This window comes from Scaptodrosophila lebanonensis, unplaced genomic scaffold, assembly GCF_003285725.1.
Source record: "Scaptodrosophila lebanonensis strain 11010-0011.00,11010-0021.00 unplaced genomic scaffold, SlebRS2 tig00000092-arrow-pilon, whole genome shotgun sequence".
NCBI lineage: Eukaryota > Metazoa > Arthropoda > Insecta > Diptera > Drosophilidae > Scaptodrosophila > Scaptodrosophila lebanonensis.
In genome coordinates this window covers 412,912-433,967 of record NW_022060566.1, presented here as the reverse complement: position 1 = coordinate 433,967, position 21,056 = coordinate 412,912, and the positions used below count along the sequence as shown (strand labels likewise).

The 21,056-nt window shown below is 38.5% G+C and overlaps 2 protein-coding genes across 2 annotated transcripts in view; both read left to right on the top strand.

Moving 5' to 3' along the window:
- Positions 1–21,056, top strand: part of LOC115627354 (netrin-B) — a 95,303-nt gene that overhangs the window by 53,588 nt on the left and 20,659 nt on the right. The gene's annotated exons all lie outside the window — the stretch shown is intronic.
- Positions 8,115–9,147, top strand: LOC115627118 (protein l(2)37Cc-like). The gene has a single exon (XM_030522685.1). The coding sequence runs from the start codon at positions 8,181–8,183 to the stop codon at positions 9,018–9,020; it is 840 nt and encodes a 279-aa protein (XP_030378545.1). The 5' UTR covers positions 8,115–8,180; the 3' UTR covers positions 9,021–9,147.

The window sequence follows — 21,056 nt, the reverse complement described above, 5'->3', positions numbered from 1 at the left end:
CGCACACAATAGTTGCCACCGTTTTACGCCCACTTTGACACTTGGACGCCACCCACTTTCTGACTGGCTAAATGGCTGGCAAGCCAACTACCAACAATAAAGCCAGGCCCAATGCAGAATTCGCGGTATTGATTTCACAAATCGTGGAAATAATTTATGGGCTCGCGATGTGGACGCGTTTTAAAACGCTCAACCTTGAAGTGGTTGGGCGTCGGAAGGGCATCGGGGGTCGGGGGTCGGGGGCCAGGGCTTAGGGGTCAGCTTAAAACGTATTTGGCACCGTTGGCTGCACAACAGTGATTAGCCGTAATTTATTTGCCATGTTTTTCATGCCATTGGCATACTCGTGATACAGCGGGCGCCTGGACCCGGTCAGTGGGCGGTTGGTGGGCGTGGGCGTGGCCGTGCCAAAACGGCCGCCGAAAACAACACGAGAATGAATTGTAATGAAGACATTAACATTAATAATTGCCCAAGTGGTGTCTTTGGGGCTGTGGCTGCCAGTCTGCCAGTCTGCCGCCCTGCCCCTGCCCCTGCCACTACCCGCCTGGTTGCCACTTTGGCGGGTTAGCTGGTTGGCTTCCTGGCCGACTGGCTGGCTGGTTGGTTGCCTCACTCTAACTCCAACTTGAACTGCAACTCCAACTCTGACTCTGGCGTTGGCTTAAAAGTTGGTCGCGGAAGTCGTGGCAGCCCCCCCCCCCCCCCCCACACACACACACACACACACACACACACCCATGCACAAAATTTATGCGTTGCTCGGAGCAGTGGCCGTGAAGTGGCTTCTGGGCTGAGAATAAAGAAGAGCATGAGCCTGAGGACGAGGACGAGGACGAGCTAGACTGCAGTGCTGTGGGAAAATGCTGCGATATGGCCTCTAAATTATACCAAACCCTATGATAACATGCACGAAAATCGGTTCAACACTTAAGTGGGTATTTGAAAGAACTCCAGCAAAGCCATTAAAGAGCGCAACCCTAAAAAAAATGTAATCCGACTAAAGCCGGCTATCGACTGCTCAAGTACTGGACGTATAAATTCTTTAGACGGCAACTACACGACTCTATGCGATGCTTAATAATTCCAATTTTACAAAATGTGACGATAATAGCGTAATACTTGTTAAAAAATTACCAATACTGGCAGCAGAGTTTAAAAACCTTAGGAATTTAGATTTCAAATGAGGCTTCTTTCCTTACCAATTAGTTATAGAATTCCATTGTTTTCAATTAATTAATTAATGGTGATTATTGTATCGTTTAGTGAGATCGATTTTCAGAAATTTCTTACAGGTCTTATTTACTAGAATTGTTTGATAGAATCGAATTAAAGAAGCGAGTTCTTATATCAGATTATGGCTTCTTTTTTTAAAATATTTATTATGACGCACTGGTCGAACAATTCGATTTTCAAATGGAACTTAGTCCATTATATAAATTTGGCCTTAAGTATAGTGGATGTAGAGGGGAGGCATTTAATAATTTACGCTTTAATCCTGGAGCAGAAAGTAATTAGTAGCCGAAGCATGATGACATAGGGGAAAGAAACGAGTTCTTATATTGGATTCTGACTTCATATGCTAGGATCAGACTTTATTATCGAGCTCTAGTATTGAAAAGTAGTATCGACAAGTAGTATCTGAAAGTAGTATCAAAACCTAGTATCGAACTCAGGTATTTCATTCAGATATATGATTATGTTATAGCTTGCTGATATCGATTACTGCTATCGAATACTGATATCGCTTACGAGTAATGCACTCTGGCATCGTTCACTGGTAGTGGCTAGTGGCATCGGTTACTGCGAGCGATAATTGTCATCGTTTAGCGGCACATTTAACTATTTTCTGATGATAATAATGATAAATAAGGAGCCCCTTTCATCTCGCCATTTCTTCAGTCTTGATTTATTTAAGCTTAGTCGATAACAGCCTCCTCTAGTGCAGATACGAGTACCCGTATGGACCATATGTCATGACATCATGGCATTCAGACATGCACAATTTTCTCATTTACTTTTGGTGAGAATCGCCGAGAACGGCTCGTGTGTGCAGTTGTGTTGCGCTGCCTTATGGAATTTTAAGTGCATTCCCTGGTCGTTTGGTGGCATCGTCGCGTCGCGTTCCGTCGCGTTCCGTCGCGTCGCTTTCACCCGCGTATCTGCATTCGCATTTGCGTTTCGCACACAAATGAATAAAAGCGAAAAGAAAGCAAGAATTATGTGGCAACAGGATGCGCTGACATTTATCACCTGCGTCGCACTTTTGCCAACGGCATGTTTAGTTAGTTTTTGCCCAAAAACGTTGCAAGCCAGCCAGCCATCCATGCCACACCGCACCACCCCCCCTAGCCACCCTTGTCGGCGGTCTCGACTTCAACTCCGATGACTGCAGTTTAAACAGACGATGGCAAAGTTTTTCAGTTGTAAAACTTGCAGACAGTTGTCACTTCCCGTGGGTGGGTGTGCGAGTGTGTGTGTGTGTGTGTGTGTGTGTGAGTGAGTGGGCGTTTATATTTGATTATGCTCAACAGTCGCCAATATCGCGACGGCGACGTCGGCGGCGCCAGCATTAGCATAAATTTCTAAAGCTTATATGCGCATATGAATATATTATACCGCTTGCTGTTATTTATGTGTGGCGGCGACTGCGACGGCGACAGCGACTGTAATGACGGTACATATGTATGTATGTCTGCATGTATGTATGTATGTATGTATAGCATATACTATATACACCTAGTCGAAACTTGGCCCGCAAGTTTTTAGCCAGGCGCACGCTCAGGATAATCGCTGCTTAGTGCAGTCGCGCGCGAAACGCGCCGCTCGCTAACCATTTGTCTTGCCGCCACCGCCGCAGCCACCGACGCCACCATTGATAACCAGTCAGTAAGTTTTCCGTTAGCTAGAGATGAGCGCGTGAGGGAACAAAAGGATAATTACCTCTAGGTTTGTAAACACTTGTTGTTATTGTTAAGACAATTTGAAAATTAAGAAGTTTATAAAAATATGTCTAAAAATCTATAGAGTATCTTTTTAATAGTCTTCTGGTGTTTTCCTCTACACTAGCTGTTGCAGTTAATGAGAATTTCTAGTGATCCAGAAAAGAAATTGTGAAGAAAAGAAATTGTGAAGAAAAGAAATTTTGAAGAAGAGAATTTGTAGAGAAAATTTGTAAAGAAGATTTGTGAAGAAGAGAATTTGTGATGAAAGGAATTTGTGAAGAAGAGAATTTGTGAAGAAGAGAATTTGTGAAGAAGAGAATTAGTGAAGAAGAGAATTTGTGAAGAAAATAATTTGTAAAGAAGAGAATTTTTGAAAAAGATCATTTTTTTAAGAAGAAAATGTCTGAAGAGAATTTTTCAAGAAAAGAATTTGTAAAGAAAAGAAATTGTCAAGAAAAAAATTTGTGTGAAATTCTTTAGCTAAAATAAATTAAACTGATTGCTTATTTATAGACAGGATGATATGAGTTATTAAATGTACTACATATACTTATAAATATAGATACATAGTATTAAAACTGCAATTTATTATTTTCGAATGCAGCTTTAAAAGAAATTTCTGCAGAATCGTAAGATTGCGTCGCTGCAAACTACTTTCTAAAGCTTGAATAAAATTTTATTTGAATATTTATCAAATATCTCGGAGCTTATTACTGTTTTAGAACAATTACCTTCATAACATTACTTAATCTAATTAGCTCATAACAAGAATTAAGTTGTCTTCTCTACTTAATATTTTGCTAGTTAGTTATAACATCTCTGACCAAATTTGGCTGTGAATCGATGCAATGAAATTCTAACGTGTCGAAGGCGTTAATAGACATTGTTGAAGATTATTTTTGAGACTTGTGCTAAATTTGTATTTTTTAATTTATCTATTCGATATATTTGTTGTAATAAAATATATAATATCTTCATCTCTCTATACACATATTTATTGTAATCTGTACGGACAGCACAATTTGGCGATCAATTCAAATAAAAACATGTCTCCATTCTGCAATGCCTGCATTTAACATTCCTGATGATTACAAATTAGAAATTGTCTCAAAATGAATTCGAATTGATTTTGAACTCAATTCGTGAGCCTCGCTTGGTTATCTCCCATCTCTACTCACTGGTGGGGATGTTGGGAATTGCACAAAAAAACTTTGCTCGCTTTACTGGTGCCTATGCCTTTTCCTATGCCTGTGCCTCTGCCAGCTTGGCATCTTCAAAGCTCATTGAAGAGTATTCAAATTTAATTTGCATGCACATACTTCTGTTTATTTTGCGTGAGCGCCGTTTTGTTTTTCCAAGGCACAATGAAAACAGTGCTCTGGGCCCGAATGGGTGGCTGGCTGCTACCATGGTGGCGGCGGTGGCGGCAAGTCTGAGGGTGGTGCGTGAAGGGAGGGGGAGTGGGGGTTGGGAGGGGGGCGTAGGCAAGTCTGCGCCTGTGCTACAACAAAATCAAATTTAAATCCGCTTTATGGCAAAACCTGCCACATTACATGGGCCAGCGCGCCCAAGCAAACACCATTCCCATCCCCAAACACTCGCATACACTCACAAACACCCACACACACACACACACACACACACACAGACAGGCTCACGCACAATTCCCCAAACAGGTGACTGCCAAAAATTGTTTGAAGTATTTTTTATTTATTTCTTCATCTTTTTTTTTTTTTTTTTGGTTGTTTCCTTTCTTGTCGGCGGCCGCTTCAAATTATTTTTATTTATTCGTGCGTTGAAAATGTTCTGTGCTATTAGTTCGCGCGCTAGATGGCGCTGCTAGTTGATTTATGTACGTCCCCCTACGTCAAACTGATTATACAGTAGAAATGGAATTATAGTCAACCAATTTCTGATTAATGGCTGTCAAACCGTTAAGATGGCCCGCCGGTTCAAAAAAAAAAAAAAAAAAAACGTTCCTCTAAAAAAGATTATCAATAAGAAATGTCAATCTGTAAAAATATTTCAACACATGCTATAGCAATATCTTTTAGTGAAGAATATTGAGTTGCTTGCTTGTTAAAGGAAATTCTTAAGCATTTAGGATTGAAACTTCCTATTTATTCGCATGATGGTCGCTTTCTGATAATTTTGAATCACAAGTCTTTTATGAACGTTATGGATGTTAGTGCTTTATTAGTGTTATAAAATGTTTAGAACTTACCAACGTCTTGATACTTAGTGCGGAGACGAGAGTATAAAGACAGTCCTGTAGGGATTAAAACAACATCATTGAATTAGAGTTTAATTTGAATTTAACAAATATTGAGTAGTTACAAAAAATGTATGAAAATAAAGTGACCTTCGATAATGAATGATGGATGATTGTGATCGACAAAAAAAAAAAAATGGAGTTATTCGCGTGATAAACGTAGGTTACAAAAAGAAACAAATGAAAACAAATAATTGTCTCATCGACTTGAAAATGAATTATAAATTCTAAATATTTTTAAAGACATAAAATGACCAGCGATGATTGATGATTGTGATTGGCAACCCAACATATAAATAAAGAGTTCGAAATTGCATCCGATATGATAATGAAGAAGATGATAATGTTCAGAATAGCAAATAATTTCCTTCAAAATTTGCAATTTGATAAAGAATGTTTTCTATTATAGAAATCCTTTTAGGATCGACAATAAATTATTTAGAGATAGAAGAAAAATTATATTTCTGTGCCACCTAAGTGCCTTAGTTTCGAAATGGACCTATGATGGAGAAAACAATATTTTTGAAGCTGGTATTTTGACAAGCCAATGGCTCTCCATTCTAATTCTGTTTTTACACGGACTTTTTTACACGATTGTAATATAAAACGGTTTGAAAGTTAAGAATAAAGTTAATATATATTTCTGTAGGGGTAAGGAACCAATCACCTAAGTCTTTTTTACACGGTTGTTTTTGGAACAGAATTAAGTGTATTAGAAATTGCACAAAGCACAGGCAGAGTTGCGTTTAAATGGCGTTTACTGTACGAGTAGCATCAACAACATACGATTACTCATTCACATGCGACATGAATGTAAAATGCGTCGCCTTTGTGGCTAAATTGCAAAACAAATCTTTTATTGCCAATGATTTTTTTTAGGAGGCTCTTTCGCATTGGCAATGTACATAAATGCTGTAAATGTTTGCAGCTCATAAACTGGGGCCAACAACAACAACAACAACAACAACAGCAACAACAGCGCCAATAAGCAAGGGAAGGAGAAGAAGAAGAAGTCATGCCACGCGCCAAGTATTTGGCTGCCATTCAGCCGCCCATTAAACATGCAACGTGTTACACTTTTCACATTTACCTGCTCACAAATGTCAGAGGGGGGTGTGGGGGAGGGGGGGGGGGGGAGTCGCGAGCGTCGGCGCATGAATAAATCAAAGTGTGATTGCCGCTAACCCAACACCTACACCCAAACACCCAAACACCCGACACACACCCCCTCAGCCGCCCCTTAAACCCTTCGGCAATACGCACACCATTCATTCATGATAAATGTGCTCAGGTTTTTGTGTGCTGCGTTTTTCGTTTTTCGTTCTGCGTCTTCGATTTGCTTAACAAATTTGTAAGATTCTTAACACATTTGCATATTTCGCATACACCCAACCATTCACAAATTCGTACATATATAAATGTATATACATATATACTTGTATATACTTGTATATGTGTGTTTGAACATTGCATGGTGTCAAGTGGAAATGCTACTGTCACAGCATCGCCGCTGCTCCAATAAGTTGCACAGTAATGACGACATTTCCTTCCGACAACCCGAGCTGCTGTCGTTTGCGCTTTTTATTGCCATCGTCAATGCTGCCCTCACACACACCGTGCCCCGCACCCCGCACCACGCACCCTGAACCCCGTAGTCCGTACCCCGTCTGCTGTCAAAGGGCTCGACAGCACCCTGCAACAGAATACAGTATTGTTGATTTTAAAAGGATTTCTGTATTGAGTTTATTTAGCTTCACACTTGCCGACACAGGACGATGACAAACCGTGGTCGAAACTATACGAAATTTTTGCAAATACCCTACTAATGTGTTATATTTCAAGTTAATATTGTTTATTATTAATTAATATACCACTGACTGCTGATCCCTGCGGTTGATGAGTGAGTCCTTTAAGGGACCGCTGACGACTGGCAACTGACTGCTTACTGCTGATCTTTCTCTTCTTCACCAGCAATTCTCCAATATTTACGATCTTACACACATAGTTTACATATATACTATACCTCAAAAGATATCTAAAGTTCTGATTGCACTTTTGGCATATTTTTAATCGATTTTATTTTAAACTGAAAAAGATAACAAGAGGAGGGATAAATCGGTGTCTCTATTTTTAAATTTTCTCTTAATATTTTCAAATAATTTATTTTTTAAAAGAGGAAATTTCTGATAGTGGTCTAGAGCACTAAAGCTATTACCCAATTTAGAGCTGATGGTGGTCTAAATAAAGGACTTGAATCGGTGTCTCAAATTTTCTGTTTAAAGCTCTCAAGTGTGGAATGCGAAAGATAAAGCCTTAGTGGCGTAGGATATAAAAGATTATAAATGTAGAAATGTAATGAGAATAGTAAGCGATTAGAGAACAATTTTGCGAGCGATACAATACAAACCTGTAGATTAAAAAGTTCTGGCAAAACATACATAACTAAATGTAGCCTTGAATCAAAAAAATTGTACAGATAAGTACGTTTATTAAATAAAGCAACCTGGAAATAATACCAAAGTATGATTTCAAGAAGTAGTCCTAGCTATTATTGCAAAGAACTGTGTATTCTTATAGAACTAAATTTACATTTTTTTTCATTTCATTTATTCGAAAAAAAAAAAAGACTCATAAATATGTGTGTTTCTAATATTATTAAACAATAAGACCTTTTCTACTTAATCAGATATAATGTGTGTTTTTACCTTTTACACAGTTTCTAATATGTAACAATTTTAAAGATTTACTCAACTACTCGACTTGCACTTTTTTTGTTTCGATTCCTGTGTCAATAGATGTTTAAAGTTCAACTTGTAGTTATATTAGTACTTGGAGTTCTCTGTAGAAGAACACAACTAGTTAGAACACCTAAAAAGGTTTTCTCCACATTTTCGATCTCTTCTGGAAAACGTTTTGCTTATGTTGCTATTGAAAATTTCTGTACACAATAGTATTTAAATAGAATGTGCGCCCAAATCCTCAATAGGATGGGACAATTGAGTCTTGCCGTTTCCCTACTGGGCGCAGTTGTCAAGTCGTCCCTTTTTACCGTTGACAGTGGACATCGGGCGGTGATCTTTGATCGTTTCACTGGCGTCAGGAAGCAGGTGGTGGGCGAGGGCACCCACTTCTTTCTACCCTGGGTGCAGCGGCCCATCATTTTCGATGTACGCTCGCAGCCCCGTACTGTGCCGGTGGAGACGGGCAGCAAGGACCTGCAGAACGTGAATATCACATTGCGGATTCTATATCATCCCATACCGGGACAGTTGCCCAGGATCTATACCAATTTCGGTGAGGACTATGATGAGCGTGTGCTGCCCTCTATTGTGCCAGAGGTCCTCAAGGCTGTGGTCGCCCAATTCGATGCTGGCGAGCTGATTACACAACGGGAAAGGGTGTCGCAACGGGTGTCCGATGAGTTAACCGTGCGAGCCAGGTCCTTTGGCTTCATGCTAGACGACATTTCGCTGACACACCTGGCCTTTGGGCGGGAGCTCACGGCGGCTGTGGAAATGAAACAGGTGGCCCAGCAGGAGGCGGAGAAGGCGCGCTTCATTGTGGAAAAGGCGGAGCAACACAAATTGGCTTCCATTATATCGGCCGAAGGCGATGCTGCGGCTGCCGATTTGTTGGCCAAGTCATTCGAAGAGGCTGGCGACGGGTTCGTCGAGCTGCGTCGCATTGAGGCCGCTGAGGATATCGCCCATCAGCTCTCAAGATCTCCTGGCGTCTCCTACTTGCCCAGTGGCCAGAGCACGCTCCCCAATCTAGCCACAAATATGGTTGCACCTCTAACTTAATTTATTTATCAATATATATGGATAGGTAGAGTTTTTTTGAATAAATACATCTCAGCCCACTGTGCAGCAGTGACGACGACGAGGACATCGCTCAATCGAAGTTGCTCAATAAAAAATTGTGCTGGAATTTCTTCACAATTTTCGCCAGCATTGCTGACGTCGCCGTCATCGTCGTCTTCTTCTTCGTTGAGCTCTGGCTCTGGCATTTCAAATGACTCTTGACAGTATTTTATTTTACTTTTATTTTCTTTTTTGGTCGTAAGGCATTGGAATTCCTGCGATTTTGTATTGTCTGAGCTACAGAACTCATCCGAAATTTGAACTGCATTTGCTTTGCGTGGGCTGGAATTCCGCTTGGCGTCGAGCTATGTGCTACCAATAATTTTGGCAAAAATAAACGCGCTGATAAAGTCTGGCAATGGGCAATACCAATAGCAATAGCAATGGGCAGAGTGGAGAACGGACTTGGGGGATTTGGAGACAATTGAATGCAGAAATATTAGCATTACTGAGCCATATTGTGCTTATGCCGGATTTCATTTATATTCGACAAGGAATTCAAGTTCACGTTCATTTATTTCACTCAACTGTGCTATCAATTCATAAAATACGAGTATTAGGGTCGCATTAGAGTTGAATGCTGTGCCATTTATGAAATGTTTGCTTCTTTTCCTTAGTAGCAGCTATTTACATAGCAAGTTAAATAATTCGCCCCTGTGATGATAAATGGTTGCTCTTTAAAATAAACATCTAAGAGGTTCTTGTTAGTAAATATACTTACTATTCAATCATTGAGTTGTAATTAGAATTACCTACAAACGGCTTGTTTGGAGTCTATTCATTCGTAAATTTAATTACACCTTGATTCACTTGTCAATCATCTTGTGCGCTTGGGTCCTTATTTATGATTCAAATGTTATATTTTATTTTTTTGATGTCATAATAAATCAATAAAGCAATCAATATTGCTGACTGTTTTGCTGTTTTGTTTTGCTTTATAAGTTTTCTTAGCTGCGAATTCTTTACAGTTTCAAAAATAGCTTAAAAAATTTAAAAAAAAATCATTAAACATTCACTTACTACTTAAATCTGAATTGATTCGCTTCTTCACTTCATTTTTATATTTTGTAAAATTTCAAACAGCTCTGGACTATTTTTGAAAAGTAGTAGACGGATTAGAAGACACTTCTTGATTGGCACATTCAATCATTTATTGATTCATTTGATCATTTACTTAGAGGTAGAAGTTGCCTTTCATGTTGATCTCTTGATATACTTCACTGATGTACTAATACTTTTTTTTTTAACTAATCACTCACTCAATAAAGTATTAATTCTTCAATTTTGACAATTTTGTCTTACTTTCTGATTCAAAATGTAAGCGAACTTTTGGAAATCTTTATTCAGTCTGTCTCCATCATTTGTGCACTCATTCACCTTTAAGGTGTTCACTCAATCGTCCATTCATTTATTTACAGACACTTTTATTCACTCACATGTATGGTATATGCGTTTGCTTCTGGTTCAAGTGCCGAAAAAGTTGCCCTCCATCGGGCATATTACGTATACGACATGTGTATTTGTGGGTGTGTGTTTGTGTTTGTGTTGAGTGGTGAGCATGAAATGTTTTTAAGTTAATTTAGTACAAGTTACTTAAAAAAGCTTTTAAAAGTAAAAAAAAACAACAAAAACAACAACAACAATAAGCAATTATGCAAAGTGTGTGACAGAGAGAAAGATAGTCAGAAAGAAGAGAGGCAGGAAACTTTCATTTTACAAACAGGAGGAAGGGAAGCAGACGAGTCGGGAAGAGAACAGAGAGAGAGGGAGGAAAGGCGAGCAGTCGAACTAACAAAAATTCACTCATTAATATGCACATATGTAGATTATATGATTAAGAGCGTAACTTGCTGTTTGTTGTTGCTGCCGCTAGTCCTTTTATTGTTGTTGTTGCTGGTGTTGTTGTGTAAAAGTTTTTGGCAGCATTTTATTTTGTTTGTACGTTGCTTGTTGTTTTGTAGATTTTTTTTGTTTTCATTTGTTTGATTTGCGCACGAGGACGCACTCCAACTTGCTGAGTGGCTAATGGAAGACAGCAGCAGCAGCAGCAGCAGCAGCAACAATAACAACAGCAACAACAATGCAGCGCAAACTTTAAGCAACAAACAGGCGAGCAAACAAAGAACAACAAATAAATAAACAGCATAACATGCTTAGCCAAAGTGTATGCTCAACGACTATATGTGATTAGGGCCAAAGGCCAACTAATAAGCCAAGCATCTCTGCCCTGATGTACTCGTATGTGGGGGGAAGTGGCCCAAGGATGGGGTGGACAAAGGGAGGTCTGTAAGTGGGGACATGGACTGAGCTGCGGGCAGCCAAAAGGATCAAACGAACTGCAAAAAGGGATGAACAGCAAATGAATAAATGAACGAAAGAATGACAAACGAATGTGGCAAAGCAGCAGAAGCGAAAAGCATGTTTGCTTTAACTAAACTATCTGCTAATGAAAAATAAAAGGATGCACACACACACACACACACACACACACACACATGCGCTTGGTTGGTTGAATGCCACAAGGGTTCAAGCCGCTGCTCGTTATCAACTGAACGAGCAATACGTTAGCTCACACAAGTATTGTGACAGCGCCTGAGAGCTCAGCAATCTGCAAAGCTGATGAAGTTCCTGCCTTGCATTCCTCAAACAGTCTTGAGGGCTGTCCACTCAACTCTATTAAAATAAAACAAGTTGTAAGTGTGGCTTTGTGCTTATTTCAAAAACGAACTGCACATTACAAATAAACGATGCAGTTCTTAGTTGATTCTAATGGTGCCTTTTCTTAAAAGTCTATTAAGTAGTAGCTGTGTTTCTTTATCAATATACTTGTAGTATTATTTTCAATATATTATTATTGGTACCTGGCTGTACTCGGAAGTGAATAAAATTTCAAACTGGAATATCTAGTGTTTAATATGATTATTTATTTAGCAATATATTATATTTGTAAAGATATGTATTCTGATATATTTTCGTTCCAAATGAGGCATTTGATTCGATATCAAAATGATTTCGTAGCCTCACTTACTTTCAATATATTATCGGAGCAAGGTTTTAAAATAAATAAAATCAAATTAAATTTACAAAAATAATACCAAAATAAACTGAATATATACAAGTACATTATCATAATTACAAAATCTGTTAATTTGAAAGTTCCACAGATACGCTTTTTTTATTAAAAACTGCCCGTCAAATTTAAAAATAATAGTTTTTAACAAGTTGTTAATTTAATTTAATCTTTCTTTTGTTTAGAAGCAACATCACATTATCACAACATGTACATACATATGTATATAACATATTTTCAAGGGATAAGCAATCTTTTTGGAGTAAAAGTGCTCGCCAACTCTTAGATGTTTATATTAAAAGCTTACTTTACCGATACTCTAGGCTTGAGTACAAAAGGGAAGAACGTTTTAGGTACTGCTTTCTTAACAAGTATTTGTAAGTATTACATTGACGAATTGGTACATACTTATGGCACCGACTGTACACTCGGCCTAAGAGCCTGCCCCAATCCTGCCCATTCCCACTGTTGAAAGTTATTTGTTTGCCAAGGCAAATACATAAAATACATGCGAAAAACGTAAAGTAAATAAACCATGCAAATATGGCCAAGTGTGGTTCATTGGGGGCGGTGGTTCTAGTCGGTGGTTCGGTGGGGTTGTTGTGTAATACGTGCAAATATTTGGCACACTTTTAGCTTTAAACTGTTGCCCATCAGCCCTCGCACATACACCTTACTCGTATCTAGGGGGCTGAAGCTAAGGTAGGGAATGGCATGTCTTCCGATGGATTGATGCTGTGGGGATGGGGGTAGGAGGGTAAGGGGGGGTCTAGGGTACTAAGGGTTGTCTGTTGGGTCGTTGGCTCCTTACAAATTAGCACATGATATGGAAGCGAGCGAAAATGCAATTTACCTGCCGCTGACAGCGCAGTGAAAAATTTGTCAAAAGTAATTAAATGAAATGACAGCAACAGCAGCCCATACCAAGCAGAAGAAGGAGAAGAAGAAGAAGACGACGATGAACAACAACAACAAAAATGTCACTAACAAACTTTGCTGCAACAAAGTCGCCATTTTGTGCTTGTGCGCTATAAACAAAAAAAAAAAAACAACAAAAAAACGAAGAAACAAAATTTAATAATAGTGCTTGGCAAAACTTAAAAATTGAGGCCGGCTGTGGCAGAAACTAACAACAATAAAGACAAAAAAAACTATAAGAAAATAACTACAACAACATAACATAAAAAAGCATAGCCCAAGTACCGAAAAAACTAAGGAAAAGACAACAGACAAGAAAATGGCAAACAACAGAAGCCGAAACAAAAACTTCAGTTGAGTTCGGTGCGAGTCGAGTCATTAAATTACCTGCCCGAAGACGCCACGGTGCCACACGGTGTCTCCGCCGAGCAGAGACGACCAATACTGTGATTTGTATTCATAGCATAACGAATATTTCTACAATACTAAGTGTGTGATTAAATCGATACGACTAGTATTGATGGAAAAGCGACATGGAAAAGAGACTGCATTTATAGGTCAAATATCATTTTGAGGAGCAACTGTAGATACTAAAAATTATCATCAGCAGTCCCACATTTAGGTATTGATCTCGTACAATGAGTCTACTTTAACACGATTTTTTACATTTCATTTAATTCTTCCATTTATTGTGTTAGCAATAACAATAATTCATTCATTATTTTTACACCAATCAGGATCTAACAATCCCATTGGATTAAATTCAAATATTGATGAAGTTCCATTTCATCCTCTGTCCCATAGACAACAGTGAATAGATATTAATGCTAATCATTTTATATACAATGGACCAGTTGATGTATGTATGTGAGGGAGCATTATTATTTGAAGCATCAATAATGAGTTACTATGAGTTACTGAATAAAGAATATAAATGACAAAATTTATAGAAACTTTTTAGAATAGACAGTCAGTTCTAGAACTCAAGACTGCTGCTTATTTGCGATTAACATCAGTAACTGATATCGATAATGAATATGACTGAGAATTATATTCTTATTTGCGATAAATATCGCTAAGAATAAATGGTAATTGCAGAAACATTTCTCTAGAAATTATCAATAAATGTAAACGAGAAAAAAACATTGTCTTATTTAAAATATTTATATATAATTTTCTAACATACATACTATACATACATATATTCCTCACATATCGAGGCGTATTTTTGAGGTTATTTCTTTATGTTCAAATTATCAAAGATATGTTTGAGTTTCATAGAAATATTTGTGGATTTGTGGTTTACCGACAATTTTGTTGATTGAAACACCGAAAGGTAAAATCTTAAAAATTAAGATACATAATTTTTATGGATTTTGGAGATAAACAAGGTGCGTTAAAAATAACAACACTCAATTGATATTCTGGCAAAAATAATCAACTTCCAATTCAATGCCACGATTTGCACGATCAAGAAGAATTTGAAACGACAAGCTTGTCCTTCAGAATGGTGTTAGAAGTCTTCCATTCCTTTTTGGGCTTTCCTTTCAGCGGCTAATGAAAAATTCCGAAAAGGTAATAACTAAATTTTGATAAATTCAATAACGGGAAATACAACTATTGCCACTAACTTAATAAAGTTATTGTGTATAATGTGACTAATATTTGTAACAAATATCTCTAAAGAAATCACTTACCCATTTCACTTTTTTTTAAAAGATAATTAAAGATGAAATATGTATAAATATGATTAAGTGGAAACAAATATTTGTAAAAATATCAATCACATCTATTTATAGAGCTGCACTGTAAATTGCTTCTGATACAAATCGACAATTTAGATATAGTACTCATATTTATTTGTCATTGTTCGAATATAAATCTTTTGCAGGGCAAGAAGCCAGAGTTCTGATACTTTTTTAACTCCTGGCATTTTTGTTAGAATTGAACATTCCTCACTCCCACTTTCTCCAACATATATACACATATTTGTGCAATATATTGGGTATATATATTTGTGAAATGTTACAACTTTTTTGACAAAATCACAGATTAGGTCTATATATACAGTTCATCTCTGGCCTGGCACGATGGGCAAGAGAAAGTATGGCTAGGAGGCAGGAAGAAGTAGTAGAAGTTTGCTTTGCGCTGCCACCTTTTGTCTACAGGTCTTCTTCGCCTTCGCCTTCTACTTCTACTTCTTCTCTTCCAGCCCCCCTCGTTCGTTGTTCGGTGGCTGGCGGTGAAAAGTCAACGCGGCAAAAGTGTAATGAGAAAAATTTGTAAGCAAAAAGTTCAAAAGGGGGCGACGCCGACGAGCAGAGCGTAAAAAGTTAAAGCAGAAAAGAGCAAAAACAATAAACAAAAAGAATGAGGAAAAAACTTGAGCTTGAGCTTTTCATTGCCTGTCTATGGCTGTGTGTCGGTGTAGCTGTGTGTATGTGTGTGTCTGTGTGCCCTGTAATAGTGTCACAAGAGGCGTACAAAAGTGCCGGGCGGCGAGAGGGATGGGTAGGAGCGGCAGGAGCGGCAGGAGGGCGTATTGCACGGGTCTGTGCTACTTTGGCAAAGCGACAAGCAACAATTTTGCTTTGCCATTTCCGTCTTTAAAGAAGCAAACATACACACATACATACATACATAAATATACACCTGTATAGAACTGTCTGTGTGTTAGAGATGAGAGTGTAACGAGGTCGTGAGCATTTCTAATTTCTAGCCAACTGTTGAGAGACTGTTCTCAGAACATCGCCAACAAATTGTTTTCATTTTATTTATTTATTGAAATGCTGCCTGAATGCGGGAATGAATATATTTCACAGCAAACCCAACAATATACAAGTAGTCGTATAGTATATCAAATGGATATTGTCAGTGGAAGTGACCCTAACACGCGCCCATCTCTAGTCGCTGTTTGTGCGCGTCTGTCTGCCTGTCCGACGCTTGCTGACAGCTACTGTAAGTAGCTGTAATAAAATTACTTTTTAAGTGCGCCGCGCTTCTACCTGAGACATTGACTGAGGGCGCGCTTCATTTCAAAGCGTTCTGAACGCCCAAGTCAGCTGTCAAAGTCGGAAGTCATTTGAATTATTAAACGAGGCAGCCGCCGCGGCCGCGTCGTGGCTTCATTTTTGGCATTTCGTGTGCTTCATTTTTATTGAGGTGGAGAGGTGCTGAGGTGGGGCGGCGGGGCAATGTGGCAGTGTGGCAATATGGCAGGCATGTTGTAGCAAATCAAATATTAACGTGTTAATGCGGCGTATGAGCAATGTGCTAAATTTTATAAGAAATTGTAAAAGATGAAAATTGGGCACCCATCCCCCAGCCCATGCCCATACCCATACCCATATCCCATAAATCAGGGCGCAAGTTTCTTTATTACAAGCAACTGCAATGTGGCAATAAAATCTGTTGCAAATTATGAAATATTTGAAAGTTTCGGTTGAGCCCAGAGCGCTGGACAAAGTCATGGCCGGAACGAGTGGACGATGCGCAACTTTGGCCACCAACGGCAGTTGGTCGAAGAAAAATGCCGGGGCCATTTGGTCGTTATGGGCATTTAAGTTTTTCCATAAGTTGTGCAAATAAATTTTAAGCGCAAAGTGCGCCAAGTGCTGGACAATAAAGAGAATAAATGCAGTCTCTGGGTGGTCGAAGCTAAAACGCTATAAATTGGAAAGATGGAAAGGCAACTAATTGTTCGAGCGTGCTTGAAAAATGCGCTCAATTGGGCATCAGTTTAATATTAAGAAGCATGTTTCATTTTTCCACTTTGTACTTTCAATTAACTTTGTTATTACTTGTATTTATTTGTTTGATTGTATTATAACAACAACGTGTTAATGAAGCCTTAAAAGCTAAAACAAAAGTCCAAATAGGAAACATGTAATGAAATTATTATTATTTCGACTCGATGGGCGAATTTTATTTGCCAGAGACGTTAATAGGCTGTTGAGCAAACGTTTAAAAAATAAACATTTTGAAGTAATAATTTAAAAGAGGAAGGAAACTGAATAGGTAAGTAATTAAATAAAACTGCAAATAAATAAAAAGAAACGAAAAAAAAAGTTCAAAATATATAAAAAAGGGAAAACAGTATTCTCTGATGAAAAAAATGAATCTTTGGATGCACATTCGAGCAAGCAATATTATTCACTTTCATTCTAAGACTTTTCTACGAAAATAACTCCCAAAAGGAGAACACGAATCTTTGTGCTAAAGAAAACCTCAGACACTAAAGTGTAGGATATTCTTAAAGAACTGGCCCGAGTTGTGGAGAATTAGGCAGCGACTCAGAAGCGATGGAGCGTTAAAGCCAATACACTTGGACAAGGCAAATTAATGTTGGCCATTTCGAGGCTGATTAGCAGTAGGAGTCCGGAAAGTTGGTAGATGGGATGGGGGCGGGGCGGGGGCAGGGGAGGGCCAGAGATGTGAACACCTGGCTAATTTTGATTAGTAAACATGCACAAGTAAGGAGCGGCAGCGAGCATATGTTAAACATATGCAAACAAGTTGCCAATGTCCTCGTGTGGTTGTTGTTGTCCTTGTTGTTGCTGTAAATAGGCAACAAATTAAATAAGTAACAAAGTCGAAATCACGGGCCGCAGAAGCAAGAAAAGAAAATAAGACGACGTGGGGAGAAAAAAGCAAACAAGCAAGCAGATGGAGAAACAGGCAGAAACACATACACAGAACAGAGAGACAGGCAGGCAGACAGACAGACAGACCGAGAGACAGAGAGACAGACAAACAGATAAGACAGCTTAGCAGATAACATGAGACAGTCATTTGTGTTGACGAGCGCAGAAGGACGAACACGATGAGTCTGTATAGGGGCCGGGGCTGACATGGGATATGAGCTCGAGCCGGAGCCGGAGCTGGAGTTGGAGCTTTTGCTTTTGCTTCTGCCTCAGCTGCTGCTGCTCTATACTGATGATGATGATGTTTAGGCCAACTACGAAAGCAACAACAGCAACAACAGACAGTTGACGGCTGCTTCCCATTGTATTTATTTATGCCTGTTTGTATGTGTGAGCATGTTTGTGTGTGTATTATGTTGAGGGGCAACACATTTGGGCAGGATGCCTAAAATTATGCGCATAAGGATAAGCCAAGGCTGGCAGCATTGGTTGGCCTTGCTCTTTGGCTTTTTAATAAATGATGTTGCGCCCATCCTTGCCATCCCCAACCATGCCCCCTCCCCCTCCCCCTCCTCCACCCCCACGCACATCTCCCTTGCATGCGTGTCGTGTAATTAATGCGCGCGCCAAATGAATGAGCAAACAAACAAACAAACAAACGAGCGAACAAGCAAGCGAACAAACCTACCGACAAACAAACAAACATACACGACAAATACTACGAGTATGTGGCACAATGCGGCATCAAAAGCACTGAAGGAGTGTGGGGCTAAGTGTGTGTGGCAAGCATGCCAGCATATGTGACACCAAGTTGCAAGCGAACGCGCAGCTTATAGAAATAAAATTAAGTAAAATAAAAGGAAGCAGCAGCAGCAGCAGCAGCAGAATCATCATCAACACAACAACAACAACAACAATAGCAACGACAATGCAGCAGGCAGTAAGCCAAACACCCGCAAGCCTGGTCTGCTCCGTCGCACTTCCGCTCTACCTGCCCCCGGCCCCCTGCCCCCGCAGCACCCATCACCATCTTTCTAAAGTTCCCGAGCTTGGCACGCAAATTCGTGCGCGTGTTACGCGCCTCACGATAAATTTTAATATCTATACAGAGTCACTGTGAACGCACTGTGGGTGCACAGTGGTTCCTTATTTGCTGAAAATGATGGCCAATCATTAAATTTAATGCTCGCATTACTCTCCTCACCAACAAATGATCAGTTAAGTCTTTACGACTCGCTTCTTCGTGCCATGATTTTAAGAGTTGAGCAGAGCTGTGAATAAAAAATTCAAATGTTGCTTCCTTTTTACTGTCAATTGAATTATAAATAATAAAAAACAACGATAAGTTCTAATACTTATGTATATCATGTCGATAAAATCATAATCAACAGTAGACCGGATATCACACTCCTCGACAAAGGCGACAAACATTATTGGAGAGTGATTAAGATTATAAGAATATTCAAATTTAATACATACATATAAAAGGATAAACAAATCCACAATTCCTCGCCCTCTACACCTACAATCTTTTCTCTTTAAGTTTATATATATATATATGTATATGTATATTTATATGTATGTATGTATAAGAGTTTTTCCCACTTTATGGGTTGAATTGCGCAAAATAGTTTTTCGAAAACATCACAAAATTTGATCGCATTCGAGTCCATAAAACCTAAATACATTATAATATTTGTAGATGGATTAGAAAATACAAATGATAATCATAGCAATAATATTATAGGGTGGAATTAAATTAATCTTCCTATAAAATGTTTAATTGTTTGCTGAATCTGATAAAAGCCATTCACTAATGAGAATTTTTCACAGTTCTGTGATTATTAATTTATCTGTAGTTAAGATGTTTTCATATTTATCTTGCACATGGAAGAAAGTAAATTATTTTAGTCTGCAGTTTTCAACATTTCTAGTAGGCTTAAAATCTTAGATATAGTTTTATAATTCATTTTAAGTACTTCTCAAGACATTGCCAGCATATTGTCTTCTTTAAGATCAGAGATTTTTCTATTGTTGCTTCAATCAATGATTAATTAAATCGAATAGCATAATCATAAATGTTTTCAAAGAAACCAAAATCTCGCAGCCCTTTAACGATCAGCCCATCAAACCATAAAAACCTTAAATGCATATCTTTATGACTTCATCAGCCATTGATTTTAGTCATTAAAGCACTCCAATGCGCCACTGTGCGAAGAAGAATAAGAAGAAGGAGAACAGAGCAGAAGAGGTTCTGGCATTGGTTGTGGAAGAGGGACAGAGAGGCAGACCATTGAGCTCCAGTCTGTTGGCGCATTTTAAAATTTATTGTTATTATGTGAATTTTATAAATGATGCTGCTACTATAGTTGTTGTTGTTGTTGTTGCATTTAATTAAATTTTATGTGCGCGCGCCTTCAAGTTCAGAAAAGTAGCAGCCCAGCCAGCCAACCCGGCAGCCAGCCAGCCAGCCAGCCAGTCAGCGAAAAAAAGGATTTCTCTCTAAGTCTTATAAATGCGTCGTCGCGCGCAACGTCCGCAGAAAATTATGAACAGCGCTCGCTAAGCCAAAATGAGCTTAACACGAAAAGAAAAAAGATAGAAAAAAGACACAAAACAACCGGAAAGCAAGCAATATATAGTACTTTATAGGAAAGTAGAAAACAAAAACAAACTTTGCCACAGCGCAAAATTTTTCATTTATTTACGAGGTGTCAAGGGATAGTGCTCGGATGTTGAGCTTCCGAGCTGCTCTTCCAGCTGCGACATTTTTTGGTTCTTTTTTTTTTGGTGCTAGTTTATATTTTTTATATTTTTGGGTCCACAGCGACAGAGAAATGTAAAAAATGTTCGTATAGAGAGAGGCTTAACTTTTCGCATTTAACAAAAAAATTAACTGAACAAAATGAACTGTGCAGGCCTTTGGGGTTTTGGGGCTGCATTTGGAGAGTCAAGCTGCAACTTTGAGGCCAGCATCACAGGTCTATTTATATAACTCATTCTTTTAAGTTGGAATTTACTAGATTTTTCAAAAGTTATTCCAGTAATTGCTAAATTTATAATTTCTATAGTTAGTAATTGTTAACATTTTTTTTGTTTTGTTTATTAATGTTTTAGGTATAGCTCATCTAGCAAGTATAAGGCTCACCCACAAATAACTCTATTTATCAGATAATATTTTAGTTCTTTACAAGTATTCTCCATTGTATTGTAACATTTAAGCTCAGACATCCATTTAATACTCATTAAACTTATTAAATTGTTATTTAAAACAATATTTTGACATCTAAGTAAATCTGGAAACACAAAATGTCGAGCTTAATAAGAACATCAATAGGTACACAT

What these genes read in the sequence shown, in the direction of transcription:
- LOC115627118 (XM_030522685.1), top strand. Translation starts at nt 8,181, where the DNA reads ATGTGCGCCCAAATCCTCAATAGGATGGGACAATTGAGTCTTGCCGTT.